This window comes from Genypterus blacodes, unplaced genomic scaffold (assembly GCF_046128005.1).
Source record: "Genypterus blacodes isolate CSIRO-AG114 ecotype Tasmania unplaced genomic scaffold, CSIRO-AGI_Gbla_v1 ptg000110l_1, whole genome shotgun sequence".
Classification (NCBI taxonomy): Eukaryota; Metazoa; Chordata; class Actinopteri; order Ophidiiformes; family Ophidiidae; genus Genypterus; species Genypterus blacodes.
Window position 1 is genome coordinate 1,581,786 of NW_027466914.1, and position 20,124 is coordinate 1,601,909.

Sequence of the window (20,124 nt, forward strand, 5' to 3'; positions counted from 1 at the left end):
CGTTATTGCTTTTGTATCTATATCGGCGAGACAGAGCCCAAACCCATTACAGAGAAGAGGTGATGATAATAATGCGTCACAGATCCTCTTGTGAAACATTTGAGATAATCACATTATAAAGTTTAGAGCGGCTGTCCAGACACCAGAACTCCAAAACTTTCAAATGCCATGCAGCCGTTACAAAGCCATAATTACACAGTGGCGTATTACTCAACGCATATTAATACTGAGTGTACCTATATGACTAACTTTGTTTACAAAATGAACTTTTTGATTTGAAGTGATGTATTTTATTGCCATTCTCATAAACTAGAAGATATCATTAGAAAGCACACCTCTCTATTATTACTGTTGCGTTAGATTGTGATAGCTAATAAGCTGTAACTGTACTGAATGTAAGACAAATACATACTGAGTCAACGAGTAACATAGTGTAACTAACTAAATCACTTTAATGATGGTTCTGTTCCAGTGAAGAATGGAATGCAGCCATTACTCATGGTGGGCCGTAGTGAGACAAGAACATGTTAGCAAAGCATTAAATCATTTGACAAAAAGACTTTTATTTTCCTGTTATGAGGTTTGTATGTATATATTAGGTTTTATTGTCATTCCATACTGATTTCCGTTTCTCTTGGCAAAAACATTCTATCATATTGGAGTTCCTTTATTGCTTATTAATTGCAAATATTAGTAAGTTAATGAGGGTTCATTTACGTTATCATTTGGCGACGTGTCAGTGCATTTGAAACAATGGGACACTGATGCCCCCTAGTGGTCACACCAGGAACACACTCCTCTGCCGTGCTTTGACCCGGAAACAGTTCTCTGTATTTTCCTTTCCGCACGTGGATACGTCAGGAAGCTACAGGCAACATGGCAGCGTGCAGTGTGGAGGAGCTGCTGGCTAAAGCTGAGCAAGACGAGGCAGAGAAACTCAAAAGTATCACCGTCCACAAAGAGCTGGATCTGGACTTTGACATCGGAAACCTGCTGGCTTGCGACCATAACCGGATCGACACCCGGAGTTTCAGAGAGCAGAAGAAAGAGGACTTCCTGCGGGCTCTGGCTCGGGATAACACGCAGCTCCTCGTCAACGAGATATGGAAACATCCCACGGAGAGGGTCGAGGAGGCGATCGTCGCTAAATTGCCCGAACCGCTGACCCCGTTGCCCCGAGAGAAGCCGCCCCCGAAGCCCAAACCCCCGACCAAATGGGAGCAGTTTGCCAAGCTGAAGGGCATCCAGAAGAAGAAGAAGACCAATCTGGTTTGGGATGAAGTTGGAAAGGAGTGGAAGCGTCGCTGGGGTTACCAGAGGGCCAAGGATAACACCAAGGAGTGGCTGATCGAGGTGCCCCAGACCGCAGACCCCAATGAGGACCAGTTCGCCAAACGGACCACAGCCAAGAAGGAGAGAGTGGCCAAGAACGAGCTGAACAGGCTGAGGAACATCGCCAGAGCTCAGAAGGGCAAAGTACCAGGGGTCGGTCTGCTTCCCACACCCCAGCAGTCCAAAGATGACCTGGCCAGAGCCGTGAGCGTGGCCAGAACTTCCACAGCATCGGTGGGCAAGTTTCAGGACCGCCTGCCCAAAGAGAAGCCCCTCAGAAACACAGGCAAGAAGAGGCAGTTCTCCGCCCTCATCGGTGACTTCTCCAGTGAGAAACGGAGGCAGCTGGACCTCCTGAAGGTTCTGGACAGCAAAAAGCCCAAGTTGGACATGACCATGGCTGTCAACAAACAGATGAGGGAGGAAGACAGGCAGGAGGCCGCAGCCAGGTTCAAGAAAGGAGCCGGGAAGAGGGGGAGGAAGGGGAACATGCAAGGGAAGGGAAAGGGTGGGAAAGGAAAAGGAGGAGGTAAACCTGGAGGAGGAAAACCTGGAGGTGGGAAACCCGGAGGAGGAGGAGGGAAATTTGGAGCCGGGAAATTTGGAGGTGGGAAAGCCGGAGGAGGGAAACCCACAGGTGGGAAGTTTGGAGGAGGGGGAAAGATGCGATCCAAAGGTGGGAAGCGCTGAGGACTCTGTAACGTGGACCGTCTGTATACATCAGTGTGTGTCGTTGGACTGGACTTGACTGTTTGCCATATAAAGTGACCTGTTCCCCAGATTTGAATGTTATTTGTCTTTAAATCGCCACAAAACACCTGAAGATGAATCCAAATATCCACGGAGAACTTTGTAATGTATTACACCGTTTAAATGAAACAGCTGCAATTACACAACTCTTGTCATACTTCTTCTTCTTCACAGACTTGATGTGTCTAATTTGATCACCTGCAGCTTTTTGGGTCGGTTCCACGTGTGAATAATCCCACTGAGTGACAACACATCAGTGATTCAGCACAAGCTTGGGTCGTCTCTTCCTAGAAGTTCAATATTAGAGGTTTTCTAAGCAGCTTATCTGTTGTTTGGGTTATGTAAACGTTGTGCCTCGGCGTCTCAATGCTTAAAGGAGCGACAAGAGCGAATGGAAGAGTTCACAAAGGCCGAGTGTTTACCTGTCAAACCATCATAGAATAATATGTAAACCAGCATTACGGCTTGAGCTGATGTCATTTTGGTCCACAGGGGGGTGCTGTGTGTGTGTGTGTGTGTGTGTGTGTGTGTTTGTGTGCATGGTCAGTTTGTCTTAAGTGTTTCAAGGTAATGAGGTTAAATTTGCAAATTCGCCTCGTCTATTTAGGTGTTTCCTCTTTGAGACGTTATCCTTAAACGTACCTAAGATAATCGTGGTTCACTTGAGTAAACATAGAAACTCATTGTAAACAGGAAGGATGACTTGTGCCTGTTTGTTATATTTTCATATGAAATAAAGTGGCTGATTACTTATCGACCTTGTCAGTTTGTCCTAAATGGTGTTTAGCATAAAGGCTGAAGGTTGACGTGACACCTTGTTGCTCAGATATGACCGACCGACCGGACGACCGGCTGCATAATCTCTCCTGTTATTGATGGATGATTTTTAATCGCTGACACAAGCTCACATCCAAGCTCCATTGCACAGGAGGGAGGAAAGGGGGGGGTGTGTCAATCACCATCTGTTGAGCAGGCCGCCACCCCGTGTCCCGAGCCCATTCATCTTTGTCCCTGCTCACCCAGGCCGGTGCAAAGTGGGACACAGTCAATAACGTTTAATCAATCGAGCGCTCGTGATGGGATCAAATTATGAATTCTCATCCGCATTAGGCGAGCGGTGGCAGTGGCCTCTAAAGTGCTCGCCTGTGGCCAGATGGTGAAAGAACAATAGGCAAAGGCATGAGGGCGATGTGGTCAAGCATGACCTCCGACATGGGGTGATGTGTGTGTGTGTGTGTGTGTGTTTGTGGTGTGAGTTCAAGAACATAGATGATAATGGATCTATGTCAAATACTATAAATCATCTTCCAACATTAAGAAAATGAATTCATCTTCATGCCAGAAACTGAGCAGTGTTTCATAGTGCGTAGTCCTGAGCTGTGTGTGTGTGTGTCTGTGTGTGTGTGTGTGTGTGTGTGTGTATCATACAGAGGGTGACCGTGCTCAGGCTTGTGTCCAGCTCCAGTCGGTGCTGCAGTGGATTAGTCAGCTGCATTTATTTACAGCTTGTGCAGAGACTGCAAGCGTCCCGGTCAGTGTGTGAGATCAGTGTGTGTGTTTGTGTGAGATCTTCAAGATGCAGCGCATCTACATGCAGAGCAATGAACACTTTGAAGTCTTCACCACTGTCCTTGCCCCTCAAGGTGAGTGGAATCATGCAGTGAGGATTTGTACGTGACATCATTTATACTGAGACTATTGATCGCAACATGGCATATTGATGTTTAGATTACAAATGATAACAAAGATCGTGGACTGTTGATGTAATGCTGGCATGCTGAGACATTGACTCACGTGCATTGTTTTGTTTTGTATCCTGTAAGTATCCAGGGGATATTCTGATAAATGGTTTCTTATGCGTATGTGCATTTATGGCAAATAACAAACCTAACCTTTCTGCCGATTCATCTCTTATTGGTAAACAGGGAGGTATCGATACAGAGCAGAGGCAGAAAAGGCAAGTAAACGTTTCTTCAATAATTAAATATGCATCAATCTTAATAATTCCAGTGGGTTTTGATGTCGGCTCCTGTTTTTGACAGCAGGAAGAAGTCATGTTTCCTAATTCATACAAACAAAGATGAATAGATAAGATGTTCTTATTGATTTGATGCTGATGTTATGTACAGCTTGTGAAGTTCCTCTGTTTTGTTTTTATCCTTAAACAACCATGAACCATATTTAGGACGGACAGATAATTAAGAGTAAACTGGATTTAGGGTTTCTCTTTCACTGCACAACAGCTAATCTTGAAACATAATCCTCCCTCTGTCACTCTAGCTGACATGTAGACAAGCTGAACACTGCATTCATCATAATAAACCAAAGGAACAGGAACAAAATATATGAATTTGAGTTTAGTGTCAGATAATGCACCTTGCATTTTGAATGCCGTCAAATAAATGCAAAACAAAGCTGACAAAGGCTGTCACTCTCACTTTGCTCACTAGATGGTAGTGGTTCACAGCTACAACCCAATCTGGCCAGATGAGCTGGAGCTGTGTCAGGGTGACGTCATCCTGGTCCTGTCCAAAAACGAGGAGGGGAGATGGTTTGGGCGGCTGCAGGACGGACAGCGGGGCTACTTCCCCGCCTCCTGTGTGATGGAGCTGAGCCAGGTTGGTCTCTGCTCAGCAATGCAGCATTACCGCTCCGTGCTACTGCTGCTGCTGCTCCTGCTCCTGGTCACTGAGGGGGACATTTTATTCTGTTCTAGCAAGATATCCTTAACAACAGACACATCATGATAGATAGAGTTATTGTTGTCAAATATATGTGCATGTTTTACATTCTCTGTACAAAGTCTACACATAAACTTCCTGTCCTGAAGAAAATGCAAATTGGGGAATTGAGAGCAGCAGCAATACAATTGTACAATGTCAGGCATTGTGACATCATTAGTGACACCAAAGAAGACGCTGACTGTGTGTGTAGTGTGTGTAGTGAGCACATAAATACAATAGAATAAGATTCACTGTGCTTTTTAAACATTTTTGATGAGTGATAAGGCAAAGATTCGGCAGGTTTCTAGCAGAGAGTCACTTCAGGACGTGGACAGTCCAACCTAAGCTCACTAATTGTTCTCATTCTCAGGGGAACGTTTCTTCCAAAGGCTTTCGCAGGACTATATCTGTGAGGAGCTCAGTCTGGGACATGGATTCAACTCTACACAGGCCATGCATAAGGTAAGTGTGGCAAAGAAAACACACATACAGCACCCACACAGACAAACTACAACACTTCCCCCATCTACAAGTGCATGCATACACACTACACACACACGCACACACACCATCCAGCAGCTGTTCCACCACTGTAGCCACACATCCCCCCCAAATCCCATCTCCATCCTCTCCACCCAGCGCCCCTGAGCAGGTGGCCCCTCTCATGTCTCATTAGTTGACAAAGGGGACAGATTACTACCCCCACACACACACACACACACAAACATACATACACACACATATATGCACGCATGAAAACACACACAAACCATCCATTTCCCTCTCACAACATTGCATCTCATTATAAGAGGAAAGGGAGGACGGCTGATGGTCGCTGCAGCAAAGGTGTTCCATCTAAAATGTTGTTGAAATCTATGGGAGCTCAATCAAATGTTATGATGTAATATGCAATATGTGAAATATGATCTATATATCTACTACAAGAGCTGTCTGAAAGGTTACTGTATCTCTCCTGACCCTATAGTTTGTGTGAAAGCAGAGGGCATTTATGTTTGACAGTCTGCCACTGAATTTTGTACACACACACACTCTCTCACACACACCCACATAGAGCCCTCTGTACAGTTCCATGCTTGTCTTCCCTGCTCGCGGTGGAATTTGGGTCATGAGGAATAAACAGGGTCTTTGTGTTTGTTATTTCCTCTTTGTCCCCCAATGGACAGGCTGCAGGCGCTCAGGAGGGAGAGCAGAGGAGGTGGAGCAGCAGGAGGAGGAGGAGGAGGTGCAGGGTTGGACGGGAGCCCGGGTGAGAGGGAGGGCCCCTTCCTGGTGTGGAGGCCCCAGATCCCTCTGCCTCAGCCCGTGGCCTCCCAACCTCAGACACACAGATCCCCAGGCTTGCTCCACAGGATCTTGTCCAAGTGCCGGAAAAAGAGTGAATGCAAGGGAGCAACCAACGGGGCCTTTGAGGCGGACTAAGAGGCCCTTCTCTTTGTCCGGAGTGGCTGAGCCAAGTTCACCTCTGATGGGATGTGTTCTGGAAGAGGGTGGGTGGGCAGCAGATCTTGCTACTTGTTGTTGTTTTAAAGACAGGGGCTTGATTAACCTGTTGTGTGCAGGAGCAGAACGATATTATATATTCTTGACATGTTCTGGAACGAGAGGTTAAAGGGTAAACGTGCATGACCTCCGATAAAATAATATCTTCATTACAGATTAATGTAGATGATTCATTTGTTTAGTCTAACAAAATGCCAAAAAATAATGCCAATAAGATAAACTTTTGTTTTACTTATTTATCACAATAACCAGCAGATGTATGTAATTCACAGTAGCTTGTCTAAAGACAGGAAACATCTAAGACACCTAAGAAATGATTAATCAATCACAGATAATAAATAACAAATAAAGATAACTAATAACTAATTATTTTGACTGACTAATCGATTAACCATCTTTTCTAAAATGTGACTAATACACCCATAGGTTTATGACCCTATTAGTGATGTCACAACAGTTGTATTGTCTATGGTGGCTGATGGACAACATGTTGTAACATCATCAAAGGGGGCGTGGCCACAAGTGCAACATGCTTGAGAATTTTTTTAATGTTTTTATTTCTTCCTGCTGCTTTGTTGTTGCTACCTGAAATGTTATTGCAATGTTTGCCTATTGCACCATTGTATATAATTCATGTTTAATGTGAATGTTTGTATATATATATAACTTATGCAAATGTGCTATTTCCTGTATTTATGTCATTAAAGATCCTATCTGTGTGTTACTCAGACTGTATCTCATGTTCATTTCTTTGGAACCCACCGGGCCTCCTGTTCATTTAACAGCGCTGGAAGCAAAAAAAAAGAAAAGTGTGATTGAGGCTTGCAAAAGGCTTTACCAAAAGACCATGGACTGTGCTGGTTGCCTGGGCAACACAAAAGCAGCTCTTAGAAGTTGCATGCTGTCTTCTTCCATGGAGCCTCCCAGTGTGTCCCTGTAGCAGGATCGCTCTAGGGTGGCCTTTAGATTACTACCATCCACAAGACACAAACACCAATCCTAACCTTGGCCTTGACCCCCGAGGGGATACACACCCCTCCCCTCGCCCCCAGTTTGATTTGCTCGGTGCTATAATCCATTTGTATAAAAGGCTGCAGGAGGCAGTCACTCTGGGGCCGGTGTTTGGGAAGAATGTTGTACACATGGAATGATGGTGTTAATGTTAGACTGTGATTACAAAGGGAGACGGCTCCACTGCTCCTCTGAGGAAACTCTGATTCATGAGGCAAATATTCAAGTGGGCCAAAGGGAGAACAGCTTTACAGCTTTGCCCTGCTGTTTCTGTTATTAAGGCTTATCTCCAGCTCACACATTCTAATAGAAGGGGGAAATTATTGTGAAAAAGTTACTTTTATATTGACTTAATTGAAACTGCAACCTAAGAATGTAAGACAATTTAGGAAGCAATATCTGTAGTTTACTTTACGTAACATGATGTGCTGTGTTTGTGAATACGTAAGACGTTATGTGACAGAACCTGCTGTACCTGACTGCTACAAGTCATTTCTGTCACTCGGCAGTATGACAAGTGGATTAGAGCACACTTATTGATGCTGCACAGTGATTGATGGTAAAAAAGAAGATTAGGTCACAGGGTGTGCAGATACTATTTCCATTCATAAGTCCACTGTAGGTGTTGCAGTACATCTCTAATCAAATAGGAGCCCTGTTTACCTCACACAGCCTCACACACAAGGAGAAACAGTGACCTATATTAGGCAGAGTGGCTGAGGTCCAGCTCTGACACACACACACACACACGCAGGATTGTGAACTCTCCCGCCTAAAAGTGTCCCACCCTGCTGTGCTGCAGTGGGTGTGCTGGGGGGAGGGGGAGGAGGGGAAACAGGGTGCCTGCCAGATGACTGCCCTGTCACTCCTATAATGGGCTGCCATCTGCTGTCTAGCATTCACAAAGGCAAACAGCGCGGGTGTGTGCGTGTGTGTGTATCTACTTGGTTATTGGTGTGTGTTTAGAGATAGACTGCAGGGGAGATAAAGTTGTATCACCAACAGGTTTGTCTACAAGATACTGAAACACAAATACAAACATTAGGAAAGGGGAAGTAAACTTGGCCAAAACAAAAGTCATATTCATGTGCAAATATTAGATACTTTCATACTACTACCTTTCAGAATAAGAGCATTATCAGATATGTAGCTATATAAGTTGATATAAAGTAATGATTGAATTGGAGGAAGCATAAGGTGCAAGGGTGGCAGCCAATAACTAATTAAGAGGAAAAGGTCTCTGACATCTTGCAGCTTTAAGTGTGGGTCACACAAGAACAAAGGGGCTTCTTGTACAATAATGAGAGGGAAGGGAGACAGATTGATTTAGTGGACACGGCGTCCATGCCATGCTTGTGTGTGTTTATGTGCTCATTGTTTGTACGCATGCACACTGCTGCTCCTTCAGCATAAGGCAAGTTGTCAGGTTCTTTGCTTCCCTCCTTTTGGGGGCAATTGAGTGGATGGCCCAGAAAAACCAACAGCCCTGGGGACAAAGGAGTCCAGGGGCATTAAGTCATGGCTGAGTGGGCGCCTTTATGGCCAACAGCTGACCCTGTGGAGAGGCTTCTTGTTCTGATAGAGGGGGCTCGTGTCCCTAGACCCCAGGCCAAGTTGACAGCACCCCAACATATACATAAACACGACAGGTAATTCAACTTCTACTTCTCTCTGTGTGTCCTCCATAGTTCATCTGGCAGGAAGTCACCTCCACCTCCAGGAGTGGGACCAGACACTGCAGGTGGGATCCAAAGTTCTGTTCTTCTGATGAACAGCTTCCAAGGAGTTATGTTTGGCACAAACTCAAACTCATGCTAAGCCTGCTGTGAGCTTGTCAGGAAAACAAAGGTTCATTAGAAATCTTTATGACATAATTAGCACCAGTTTGTGAGGAAAACAAATAGCCATAGATGTCACGCAGCAAATGCTTTTTATTTTTCCAGATTAAGTACACGGTTACAAAAACAGTTGGCAGGAATTCTATGGTACCTTGGTTATGATTTCAATTGAAAACCCTCTAAAATGTAAGTGTAAGTGTTACATATGTGATTCACCTTGTTAATGTGGAAGGCAAAGTCCAGCATCTTGTGTATTGCTCATGCATAACTACAGTAGTATGGCAGCTGCTTCTATCCTGCATATGTACTTCATTCCCTCAGAACCTAGGCTGTTACATGACCGAGTGTTTCTTACATACAAACATATTATATAGACTTACAAATGGAATGTACAAACACAAGTCAAACCCAAACAGAACATATAACACATATATACAGATTAGACACATCTGAGCCTCCGGATTAAAATTAAATGCCAGTCTCTTGTCCGGATGTTAGCGTTTGTTCTTTGATTCGGAGTGTGCTCCTCCTGATCTTTCCACTTGATCTCCCTGACAAGATTTCCCTTCTTATGCTCACTTAAATGCATACTGCTGGATAATCCTCCTACCCAGAATCCAGATTATTACTAATGCTGGATCCCCTCGTGCTTATACGTCTGAGAGGACCCGTTTATAGCTGCAGTGTCCCTTCAGCAGTTTGATTTCTAATAGATTACAGAAAGATTGTTTCAGGACGGAAGAGCCAACGTGGAAGCACAGAACATTTCATCAGCATCACACGCAAAACGAAAAGGATATTTAAATAGCACTTTCAGCATTTGATCCTTATTTAGAATAACAATTAATGAGAAACAGTTCGGGATACAAGGCTGCTGAGATCACAACATTGGCTGCTGCGGTGATCAAACCTAAGCCGTATTAATAATATGGGGGGTGGTCTCGACATTATGAAGACACACTGCTACCCATACAAGGCATTGGTGAAGCAGAGCCAAAGAAAGCATTAATCTGTAATAAAAAATCAAGCAGCACGATTCCATAAACACACAATCAGACAAACGGGGGGTGAAAGCTACATCTGAATGAACAAAACGACCAAACAATTCAAACAATGAGTAAAAAAGTGCAATTTGTCTATGATTAGAGGTCAGAGATGGAGTCCTGCTACCTAAAAGAGACATATTTGAACCAAGGGACAAATATTACCTACCTCTATTTTAAAACGATCAAAGATACAACTACACCATGATTACTGGCAAGATCTGCCCTCTCTGGAACAAAGAGTTAATGCTTTATATTAGTGGCAGTGCATTTGTACTTCTATCTGGGAGAAATGAAACTGAATGGCAGCCCGATCCTGATTTTAAAAGAGAAGAGACAATATAATTCTTCAATAATTCTCTTACATTTTTCTTACGTTTTTAGAAATAAATAAATTAGTAGACATTAAATAAATAAAAGCTACAGCCTTCAAAATAAAAAGAGAAATCCTTCTTAACCAAATGCTTGTAGTAGAACACTGATGATATGAGCGCTACTGTCTTTACCAACCTGGACAAACTGAAACTTCTGACCTAAGAGATGGCGACCGCTCGATTTGTGTGCAGCTGAACTGCTTTGGGGCGTAAGTGAGAGTTTTTAGGCTGTCCTGTCAGCAAAGTTACACTTCTTAAAACTTCATGGTGTTCAATTTATATCAATATCTAAGCTTTAGAGCTGTCAGATAATAAATAAACAGAAATAAACATTAATGTACCCTTCCGTTTTGAGGTTCTCACGCATGTACATTACAATGAAATACATTCAACCACTGTCTCTATGGACACCGTGGCCTTGTAAAGAAACTTCTGTTGGTTAAAAAAAAGATATTATCACGTCGCAAGTGCTCTCCAGTTTGCCCTCGACACGCCGCTCCTTTCTCAGCAGCTTCATCAACTCAGTAGTGCAATACTGAAAGCCTTCTATTTCCATCCCCAAAACATTACATCACCAGACTCTCTTCTATGTAACATTGCTGTCACAAAAACCAGGGAACTATACTGTTTCTGCTCGTCTTATTAATCCAAATCTAATAAAAAAATCGAATAATTTAATTTAATGGACATGATCTTTTATAAAAGTTGTTTAAAAATACCAATCGGTTTCTGTCATTTAAGAGGAAATTACATTAATTTGTAGGTTTGTGGTTTTGATGTGATAACAGCAATGGGGCAGTTCAAGCTGGGGGAGGGGGGAAGGGGGGGGGAGACAAACAATGAGTAACAACACATCATAAAAACGTCTTTTTGTTCACTTAACAATATATTAATATAAAACTCAAAGCAGCCACTGCTAGTAATAAACAATCTATGTCTACAGCCTACTGTATGTGCAGGCTGTTCAACATTACTCACTAGTGCAGACAACAAATCTAGCTTCTTCTTACCTGTACAAAAGGGTTTATGTAGCCAGGCGGTGTGTATTGAAAAGAGAACACACACCGAGCCGCTTATAAACATGAAACCTACTTGGGCAGTGACTTTGTAATATGTTGGAAGCGGTAACAAGCAGCCGTGCCTTTGTGTGGACGTCCTTGGCAGTGCATTTCTGCTATGACAACAAATAAAAATCGTGCTTATCTTCGTTAGATTGTCTTTATCAGGATTCAGGAGGTTTTAGTTGTTGGACGGTTGTAGTGTGTCCGGCGTCTGTGCAGGGGAGGAGGGGACGGCTTCAAAGCACAAGGGCCCTTGAGGTAGAGCCGGACAGCGGGTAGGGATTTAAGTACTGACGGGCCTGTTCGGTCATGATCAGCTGGTCCTCTGTCTTCCCATAAACCACTGCTTCCCACTCGCTCACCTGTGGATGAGACACTTATCATCAGTTCCAGAAGAAGCAAACATTCAGTGTCTTAATACAAGAGCAACAATGGCAAGTGGGAAGCACCGTAGCTCTGGGCGTACCTGTACGTTGGAGTGTTTTGTTGCTTTGTGTGAAGGGGGAAGCTTCTTCACCCGGGGGCTTACAAAGCGATGCATGCAAGTCAAAGGACGGCTGTTCTCCTCTTGCTTGGGGATCGGGCTGATCAGTGAGGAGCTGCTCAGTAGACTCTCATCTGGCACCTGTAATTTGATATTGGTTAGGCATCTTCAGTAGGTACAGATCAGTGGAGAAAATGGAGAACGATGCATATCTCCATAGCTTTAGCTGTAGCATTCAAACCAACCGTCCTACTGTCTTACTTGTGCGTTATTGAGCTGCTCTTGGAAGAGTTGGACATTAAGGGACTCTTTCTCCCAGGGGTCCAGCACCAGAGACTTACGCACCTTCCTAGCAGGGCCGTCAGTCTGAAATCCAAAGCACAACATTCATTAAGTTTTAATAAATAACCCTGTGATGATAGTATGGTTCATCTAAGTACATTTAGGAGTATATGTGAGGAAATGTTTCTTTGTATAGCACAGAGCAAGTTAATGAGTTGCATGTTACACGTACACTATGTTTCCAGACTCCATAGTCGAGCTGGAGGTCCATTCTGTTGAAGATGTCTGCTCCAGTCTCCTGCTTCAGAACTTCACGAATGTCTTCTTCTAGAAATGCCAGCGGCTGCGGCTACAAGACAGAGGCAACACAAAAACACGAAAATGTTATTACAAGACCGGAGGCTTTCATACACCTTTCATAGCCAGGAAAGTACCACACACTCTTCCACTTACCTCCATCTTTACTGGCCCGTGTATTTTCTCTTGGGCAGCCAAAGCGTTTTTAAAGGGGGTCGGTGTTCTCGGGGTTGGAATCATGATAGTTTTACGGAATTTAGGGGTCCTGGAACTGCAAAGTAGATAGAGCAAATAAACAACAAGGATCAACAACAATCAAGGCTCGGTTTGTCGCCTGTCTCTACTTACCCATCGTTCTCTTTCTGGTGCTTTGGTGTGGTTTCTTTGTGGAGGGGTGTGTTGAGGAAACACCTTTGGCCACACACAGGAGTCGAGGTGAGGGTGGGGTTGTCCAGATTCAGATGCTCGGCCCCCGATATGTTGCAGAACTGGGGAAAACAGACAGAAAGGTGAGGATGGAACCCAAGGAGATCAACTCTGGTGGGGCTTGTAGCAAATGAAGACTTTGACTTACTCTTGATGGGGTGAATGGCTGTGATTTGATGGGAGTCTTCCTGGGAGAATTGGAGACATTTTCTAATGCGGTGGATTCGCACATAGAAGACAGTCTTTCTCTTTTGATTTTCCTCCCGCTTGATGTCAGGAGGTGTTTGGATGTGTTGATGGGAGTAAGAGCGGTGACACTTCCCAGGCCAAACGGGGCACAGCTCTTGTCACCGCCAGAATTGGAAGACGGGGTGTTGACTGCGTAGCCGCTGTCAACTGTCCTCTCTTGCTGCAGAGTGCCGTAGCCTCCCGGTGTGTGCCTGGGTGGGGTCCCTGTCTCCGAGAACTCAAAGCTGGTCACGTCACTCCAAGCCAAAGGGTCCTGTGAAGCAAAACTATATGACTTTTGAGCCATCAACACCGTGGCAGTCTCCCTCCCTCATCTCCAATAACACACACTCACTGAGTCGATGAGCTCCATGGTCTCTGCAAACTCGGGTATCGTCTGCAAAGTGGAGAGCACGGTGTTGGCCTCCACTGCCAGGAACTTGCTGGGGGACACGGGGAGCTGTCCCGGAGGCCGGTGGGCGATGTCGAGGCCCCTCCACGGCCGTCCCTCTGGCTGCTCCTCCGCGCTGCTGCTGCTTGTGGTCAGTGCGTCGTCGGAGAGGCTGTCTGACCAGGCTGCAAAGTGCTCCAGGCTCTGAGGGATGGCAGTGAGAGGACACAGGTGAGACGGCTGATATCTAACAGCTGATCTGTCTCTGATCTCATGGTGCAGGATTGGTAAATATTCAAAGCCACTATTCTTATCTTGTGCCAATTTTGAAACAATCTATAAAGAATTAAATGGTATTGTAACACCAGCTGACTTAAGTGTATGACCTCATCTATACTGGTGTTCAAATCAGACCAATCCTGACAACTCAATCATACAATATACAGGGCTTTATGAATGGAGTGAATGAGAGGTGAAAGCAGAGACACAAATCAAACAGAATAGGAGAGAGAGAGAGAGATGAGTGTTGGGTTCAAAACTGCTGGCTCAGCATGGGCATGGGTAGGGAATGGACCTGAGGGGATGAGAGAGGGGGTTCATGTTTGGAACGATGGCAGCTGCAGGGTGGGGGTGGGGGGTGGGGGGTGGGAGAGCTACCAAGCAGGCCAGTCTCAATGAGCAGCAGGATGGGAAGCAGGTTACCACAGCAACACTACAGCCACACAGGCTCTAGACAGCAAACATGTGCAACCATTCTCACTTTCACATGGATACACTGCAAAAAGTCGATTGCACCAAGTAGGTCACTCTCTTAAAATCTTTTTTTCTTAAAATCAAGGGAAAATTCTCTCAATTTTGGAGAAACAAGCATCAATATCTTTAAACAAGACTGACCAAAGGGAGATAACTCTGAATCAAGAACACAACACTTGATTCAAGAACGTTTACTGACTTTTATCTCACTTTCACTTGTTTTAAGAAGATTTTAACTCTTTGCTTGAGTCATATTTAAAAAAAATGACATTTGAACTTTTTCCAGTGTATGTGAGCTAAAACACACGCAAGCTATGCTGGCTAAGTTCGCTAACACACGTTGGTAGTGTGTTCTTACACAGGGACCTCTGCACTGCACTTGTCGATGGACTTCATTCTCTGCTGACATAAGCAGCAGCTCAAGCTCCTTAATTCTTTGCTCTCTTTCGGGATCATCCAGGCAGGATGGCTGGAATAAACAAACGTCAGGGAGGAGAAGTTAAGAGGACAGGAGGAAAGAAAGGAATAAAGGAGAAACAGGAGAACAAACAAAACGTAACAGATTTACACATTGAATGTTTTTCAGATTTCCCCCCTTAGCTGTTATTGAATGTTAGGTGAAAATTAATGGGACGTTCAAGTTTTTGATTTGAAGTCCAGAGTTAGCGATCGAAAAGGATAACAACAGACAGTAGATTGGAAAATAGAGAATATAATAGAGAATATGATAAGTATTTCCCACCTGCATGCACAGAAACAAACACACGCAGACTCACCGGCAGGAAGTCTATGGGATCTGGGAGGCTGTCCATCATGTGTCCACTGTGAGGCTCATAAGAGTATCCTGCCATCTAAAACACAGAGCATCACACTCAAGCAACATTCACTGAAGACAACACAGGTAGGAACTTAAAGTGTTTACTGCCTTTCAACAAATTAATTGAAACAAAATGCCCAGAAAAAGCAGGGACCTGGTTGGGCCCTGGCATGGTCAGGGGGCTTTGGTCACAGTGCTGCGGTTCTGTCGATGCAGGAGGACACGGCCTGTGGAGGCGTCTCTTCACCGCGCCGTGAGAGGAGCCGAATGTCTGGCAGCCATCTTGCAGGTAGCCCTCGTGCTCCACTTTCCTCCTCATGGTGGAGTTCCAGTGGTTCTTAATGGAGTTGTCGGTCCTGGGGTGGGATGAGATCAGGCTGTTTCAGTGACAGCAACGCTTTCTTGCCAAGTACTTATTTCACTTGCAGTATGTTAATTCATCACAGTGTGGGTGACATCACATTACCGTCCAGGAAGAAGCTTGGAGATCTCGGCCCAACGGTTGCCCAGCCGTTTGTGGGCCTCGTAGATGATCCGGTCCTCTTCCTGAGTCCATGAAGACTTTTTCACCTCTGGGTTCAGGTGGTTGTGCCACCGTTCGCGGCACTGCTTTCCAATTCTCCCCTGGAGGTGTTTAGCGATGACTGACCAGCGCTTAGGGCCATACTTGTGCACTAGGTCAATAACCTGCACAAACACGGACAGATGAGGGAATTATCTTCTTTATAATAATGAAAACATGGGGTTGAGCACTAACAGCGGTTGTTCAGCAGCAGTAGAATCAGCAGAGCTTGTTTGACCGTTTCTGTCATAGCTGAAAAATGTTGTGATGTCATTGTTGGCATCCAAGGCTACTATCAATAGGTCTGTTGTCTGCTGTTATGATGCCAACTATTTGGTGGAATGAGACACCATTCTTCAAAGTGTTGAACAGTTTTCCATTTAAGGAATCCATCCTTCATCTTACAGCTTGGGCAGCTTGAGCCTTCACTAGGTACAAAGGAGGGTAGAGCTCTAATCTAAGACTTGGAAAGGTCGGTGTTTTATTAGTGATGAGGTAGTGGAACATTTCTCTGCAAAGAAATCAAGGAAAAAAGAAGCAAAGCAAAGAAAGCGTTTGGCGGGAAGTGAGCTTGCGCATGTCTACAGCTGCAGTCTGGGGCTAAAGGATACATTGCGTATTGTGGCATTTTTTTTGGTCATGTCTTTTGACTTAAGTTACTCTCTGCCTTCCCCACAGCACGACTTTCTTATGCCTCCTATATCATTTACCACTTCTCTGCCCTTCTTTCTGTCCAGAGCAGGAAACACCCAGCTCCTCTTACCTTCTGATCCTCCTCTTTTGTCCAGGGTCCTTTCACCAGCTCTGGGTTGAGCACCTTCTGCCAGCGGTGCTGACACTGGCCATCTGTCCTCCCCTGTGACAGAGCGCACAAAGCAGAGCACCTTGTCATGCCACACCTCCAGCAGTCACGCCTCCTATAATAAATCTGCCTCCTCAATCACTACTAATTACAAGATTACTTATGAATAACATTGGAGCTTGGGCAGTAATTTAAATATACAGTTCAGCCCAAATTATAACGATTTCATTCATTCATTCAAAAAGCTCATTTACTTTCAGTGCACAGTTCATGGTACAAATACTGCATGTGGATATTTACAGTATGTGTTGTAGGGCTTTCAATGGTGAATGAAATGTGATTACAGCAAGTTTCCGCCACACCAGCTTATGCCTTAACTTTACTAGGTGGGTATACTCAGTTATGTACTCACTGGAAAATAATTTGCTATTAATTTCCATGAGTCACTTCCATGTTGCTCCACTAGCTTTTTCAGCTTTTCATCCTGAGGGAGGGAGGGAGAAAGAGAGAGAGAGAGAGAGAGAGAGAGAGAGAGAGAGAGAGAGAGAGAGAGAGAGAGAGAGAGAGAGAGAGAGAGAGAGAGAGAAGGGTTATCTTTTCTGAAGAACGTCCATCAACATTTCCACGACACCCACTTCTCCTGTGCGGACTCTGACACGTGAATCACACACTTATTTCCACATCACGTGTGCCTCTGATGAACTCTTACCTCATCTCGGGACCACTTCACTTTACACAGGACCTTCTTATCCTTGCATTTCTCTTTACTGTCTGAATTTGTGGAATGTAGGTCTTCATCCTCATCCATGCTAAACAGGCATAAGACAAAACACACAGGGAGAGAGCAAACATGACTATTTTATGTACAGCACAAACATGTCTTTATAAGCACATTGCCTGTCAAGTTAATGTTGACATGAATATGCACAGAAAAGTACCACTACACCTTCATTTTTAAATTTCCAAATCAATACCAATACATTTGACAATTTGCTTTGGGGTAAGACTCCTTGGCAAATATTCATGATAGTTATTTACTCTTGCATGGCACAGGCCCTCGCTAATGTGGGCTTAAATTAGAGCAGGTCAGTTTGACTAAGATGACTTTATCCTTGCTGTAATTGTACCAAAGAAAGTGTGGAGGGAGATGTTGCAACTGGATACCTACAAGCCTTTCGGGCTTCACTTAAGGAGTTTGAAGGAGCAAGTTACCAATGTTATCTATTTAGGTTACAAAGACAAATCAGTTCCTTCTCTCAGGAGTAAGATGCTTTTCTGTCAAGCCATTTGTCAGGCTCAGTCATAAAGACCTCGATCGGGAACAATTACTTTGGTCTGACATGAAAAATTGGCAGGAAGCACAGAATTTCGGTGTTCCCATTAAACAGCTGCCAGGCAACATCTTATCTGGTAGTGAAGCAGACTTTAATACAAAAACATTAAGAGCCAGGCTTTCCTTATGCACCATATCTAATCCAAATTCACTGTGGAGGCTTGAACATGACAAGTGAATTACTGCATGGCCTGTTTTCCTCACTAGTGGAGAGAAAGATGTGCAAGTGAGTCTGGACCTATGACTAAGAAGGTGGGAGGGGCACTGGGGGGCTGTAGGAAAGGTGCAATCCCACATCAACAGGCTCTTTCTCCTCCGGAGGTGTGTGTGTTTCACATACATGGTGGCAAGTAGGCAGTATGCCGGGGTGTGGTCAGGGGAAAGGCAAAGCCAATAACGGTTCAGCTGTCCAGGCAAAAACAGTGGACAGACTTATACAATTTATTTGCCTTTTCCATTACATATTATCTCATCTTATTTAGTCCTACTCATTTTGAAATAAAAAGCATTCAGATCCCTCCATTTTAAGAGGCTTTTTTTAAGTTCCCATCAGCAAAAAGAACAGTTACAAACTTAACATATTGGTTGCTGTAAAACAAATACTCAAAAGTATAAATCATCAAAATTAGTGTTTTTTAATATTTCATCACTAAAAGCAAAACAACTTCCTATGGGCCAGATCTGAAGTTTGTCTGTTTGTGAAAGGCAATGCCCACCCACATCTAGCCAGACTGGAAAATGTTGTCTCATACAACATAATAATCACTATTGTTGAAAATAGCATCAGTAAAATTCCCTGTACTTTAGTTTCTCCCTTGTCAGAATCTGGACCTGTAACAGTCACATCAAGCTGACTGACCTGTCCCCCTGTCCTAAAGTGTTCCCGAGGATGTTGCTGATTACATAACTGCTGATTGACAAAGAACTGCGCGCCTGATGTACACAACAGCAGATGTAAGGGATTCCTATTGTCTGTGCAGCTCCAATGATATTTAGAAAACAGCTAGATCATCTATGACCGATCCATGTGCAAGATTACGATGATTTCAAACTAAACGATGCATAATTTTACAGTAAAATATCCACCATGTGTTACTACAATAAGAGGTTTTCGCTTACTGAAACAATGTTTGCCATGCATCTTATATTTACTCTTCATTAACTTCATATTATTCTGACTGGATGCCTTCATGTGCGGCTGTGTGCAGGTGCAAACCCGTTACAAGCTGTCAAAGAGCATCCACGCAGTATTTACCATGCCACATTATGCAAAGTTAACCTTTTAAGTCATTTTACTAAAGGTATATAAACTCAAATGTCGCGGTGGCAAGCTAATAGCGGGCTGGATAATCAAACATCAATCAAACACTAGCTTTGTTGTCGCTCTTGGCACCCACCTGTGAGACTTCAAGTTGTCCATGACAGTGGGTAGACTGAGGAAAGCTTTTCAACGACGAACCTGGATGTGGCAGCGCTCTACAATTCCACATTAAAAGATGTTTATCCATAGAAATCGCTGTTATTCATCCCTCGTTTATTCCGAGCATCCAGCTAGCATTATTCCGCTAGCTACCAAGCTAAAGATTCACTCCATAACATTACGCTGTCGCTGTAAATGCGTTATTCGCTGTCATTAACATTCTTTTTAAAAACAAAGTGCGTCGATATGGCCACTTCTTGCATTTGTTTTTAAGTTACTATAGCAAATTGTCAATACTACGCCGGCGGTACGCAGAAGAGACTAATACATGTATCCGCCATTCGAGCTGTTTGTATCCCAATCATCTGCACTCCTGTTCGGCGTTATGATATTTGTCCATCCCGCCGATTCTCGCGCCCAGCCTCTGCGCAGGCGGCCTCGCTTCTGATTGGTCAGAATCGGGGGAGCGAGAAGAGGGAGTTGAGGCTCAAAATTGATAGGGTGAGAACGAGGCGAGGCTCGGATATGATTGGTTGTAAGTGGGAATAGGTTGGATTTGATTGGCTAACCTTTGAAGGAGGCGGGTGTGAGAGCGGACTACTGTACTGTCGCCAGTGTAGCGTGTAGAATGGGTCTTTTCATTAAGATATGGTTGTCCAAAGTGGGGTGCGGGGAC

General features: G+C 44.3%; 3 protein-coding genes across 3 annotated transcripts; 2 read left to right on the plus strand and 1 right to left on the minus strand.

The window, feature by feature from the left end:
• The first annotated feature begins 844 nt into the window (after positions 1–844).
• Positions 845–2,835, plus strand: rrs1 (ribosome biogenesis regulator 1 homolog). The gene is made up of 2 exons (XM_076161143.1): positions 845–2,338; positions 2,390–2,835. Exon 1 carries the CDS (start codon positions 877–879, stop codon positions 2,020–2,022), a length of 1,146 nt encoding a protein of 381 aa, XP_076017258.1. The 5' UTR covers positions 845–876; the 3' UTR covers positions 2,023–2,338; positions 2,390–2,835.
• Positions 2,836–3,056: 221 nt separating this feature from the next.
• LOC143009119 (uncharacterized) lies at positions 3,057–6,938 on the plus strand. Its single transcript, XM_076161131.1, has 5 exons — positions 3,057–3,725; positions 4,008–4,039; positions 4,533–4,700; positions 5,176–5,267; positions 5,990–6,938. The coding sequence occupies exons 1-5, from the start codon at positions 3,659–3,661 to the stop codon at positions 6,243–6,245; spliced, it is 615 nt and encodes a 204-aa protein (XP_076017246.1). The 5' UTR covers positions 3,057–3,658; the 3' UTR covers positions 6,246–6,938.
• A 2,355-nt stretch (positions 6,939–9,293) lies between these two features.
• mybl1 (v-myb avian myeloblastosis viral oncogene homolog-like 1) lies at positions 9,294–19,541 on the minus strand. Its single transcript, XM_076161110.1, has 16 exons — positions 19,426–19,541; positions 17,405–17,504; positions 17,108–17,179; positions 16,657–16,749; positions 15,798–16,018; positions 15,486–15,687; positions 15,291–15,365; positions 14,873–14,983; positions 13,718–13,965; positions 13,291–13,657; positions 13,065–13,204; positions 12,873–12,987; positions 12,652–12,768; positions 12,399–12,503; positions 12,120–12,278; positions 9,294–12,015 (listed from the first exon to the last, which is right to left on the minus strand). The coding sequence occupies exons 1-16, from the start codon at positions 19,446–19,448 to the stop codon at positions 11,890–11,892; spliced, it is 2,274 nt and encodes a 757-aa protein (XP_076017225.1). The 5' UTR covers positions 19,449–19,541; the 3' UTR covers positions 9,294–11,889.
• Positions 19,542–20,124: the final 583 nt, after the last annotated feature.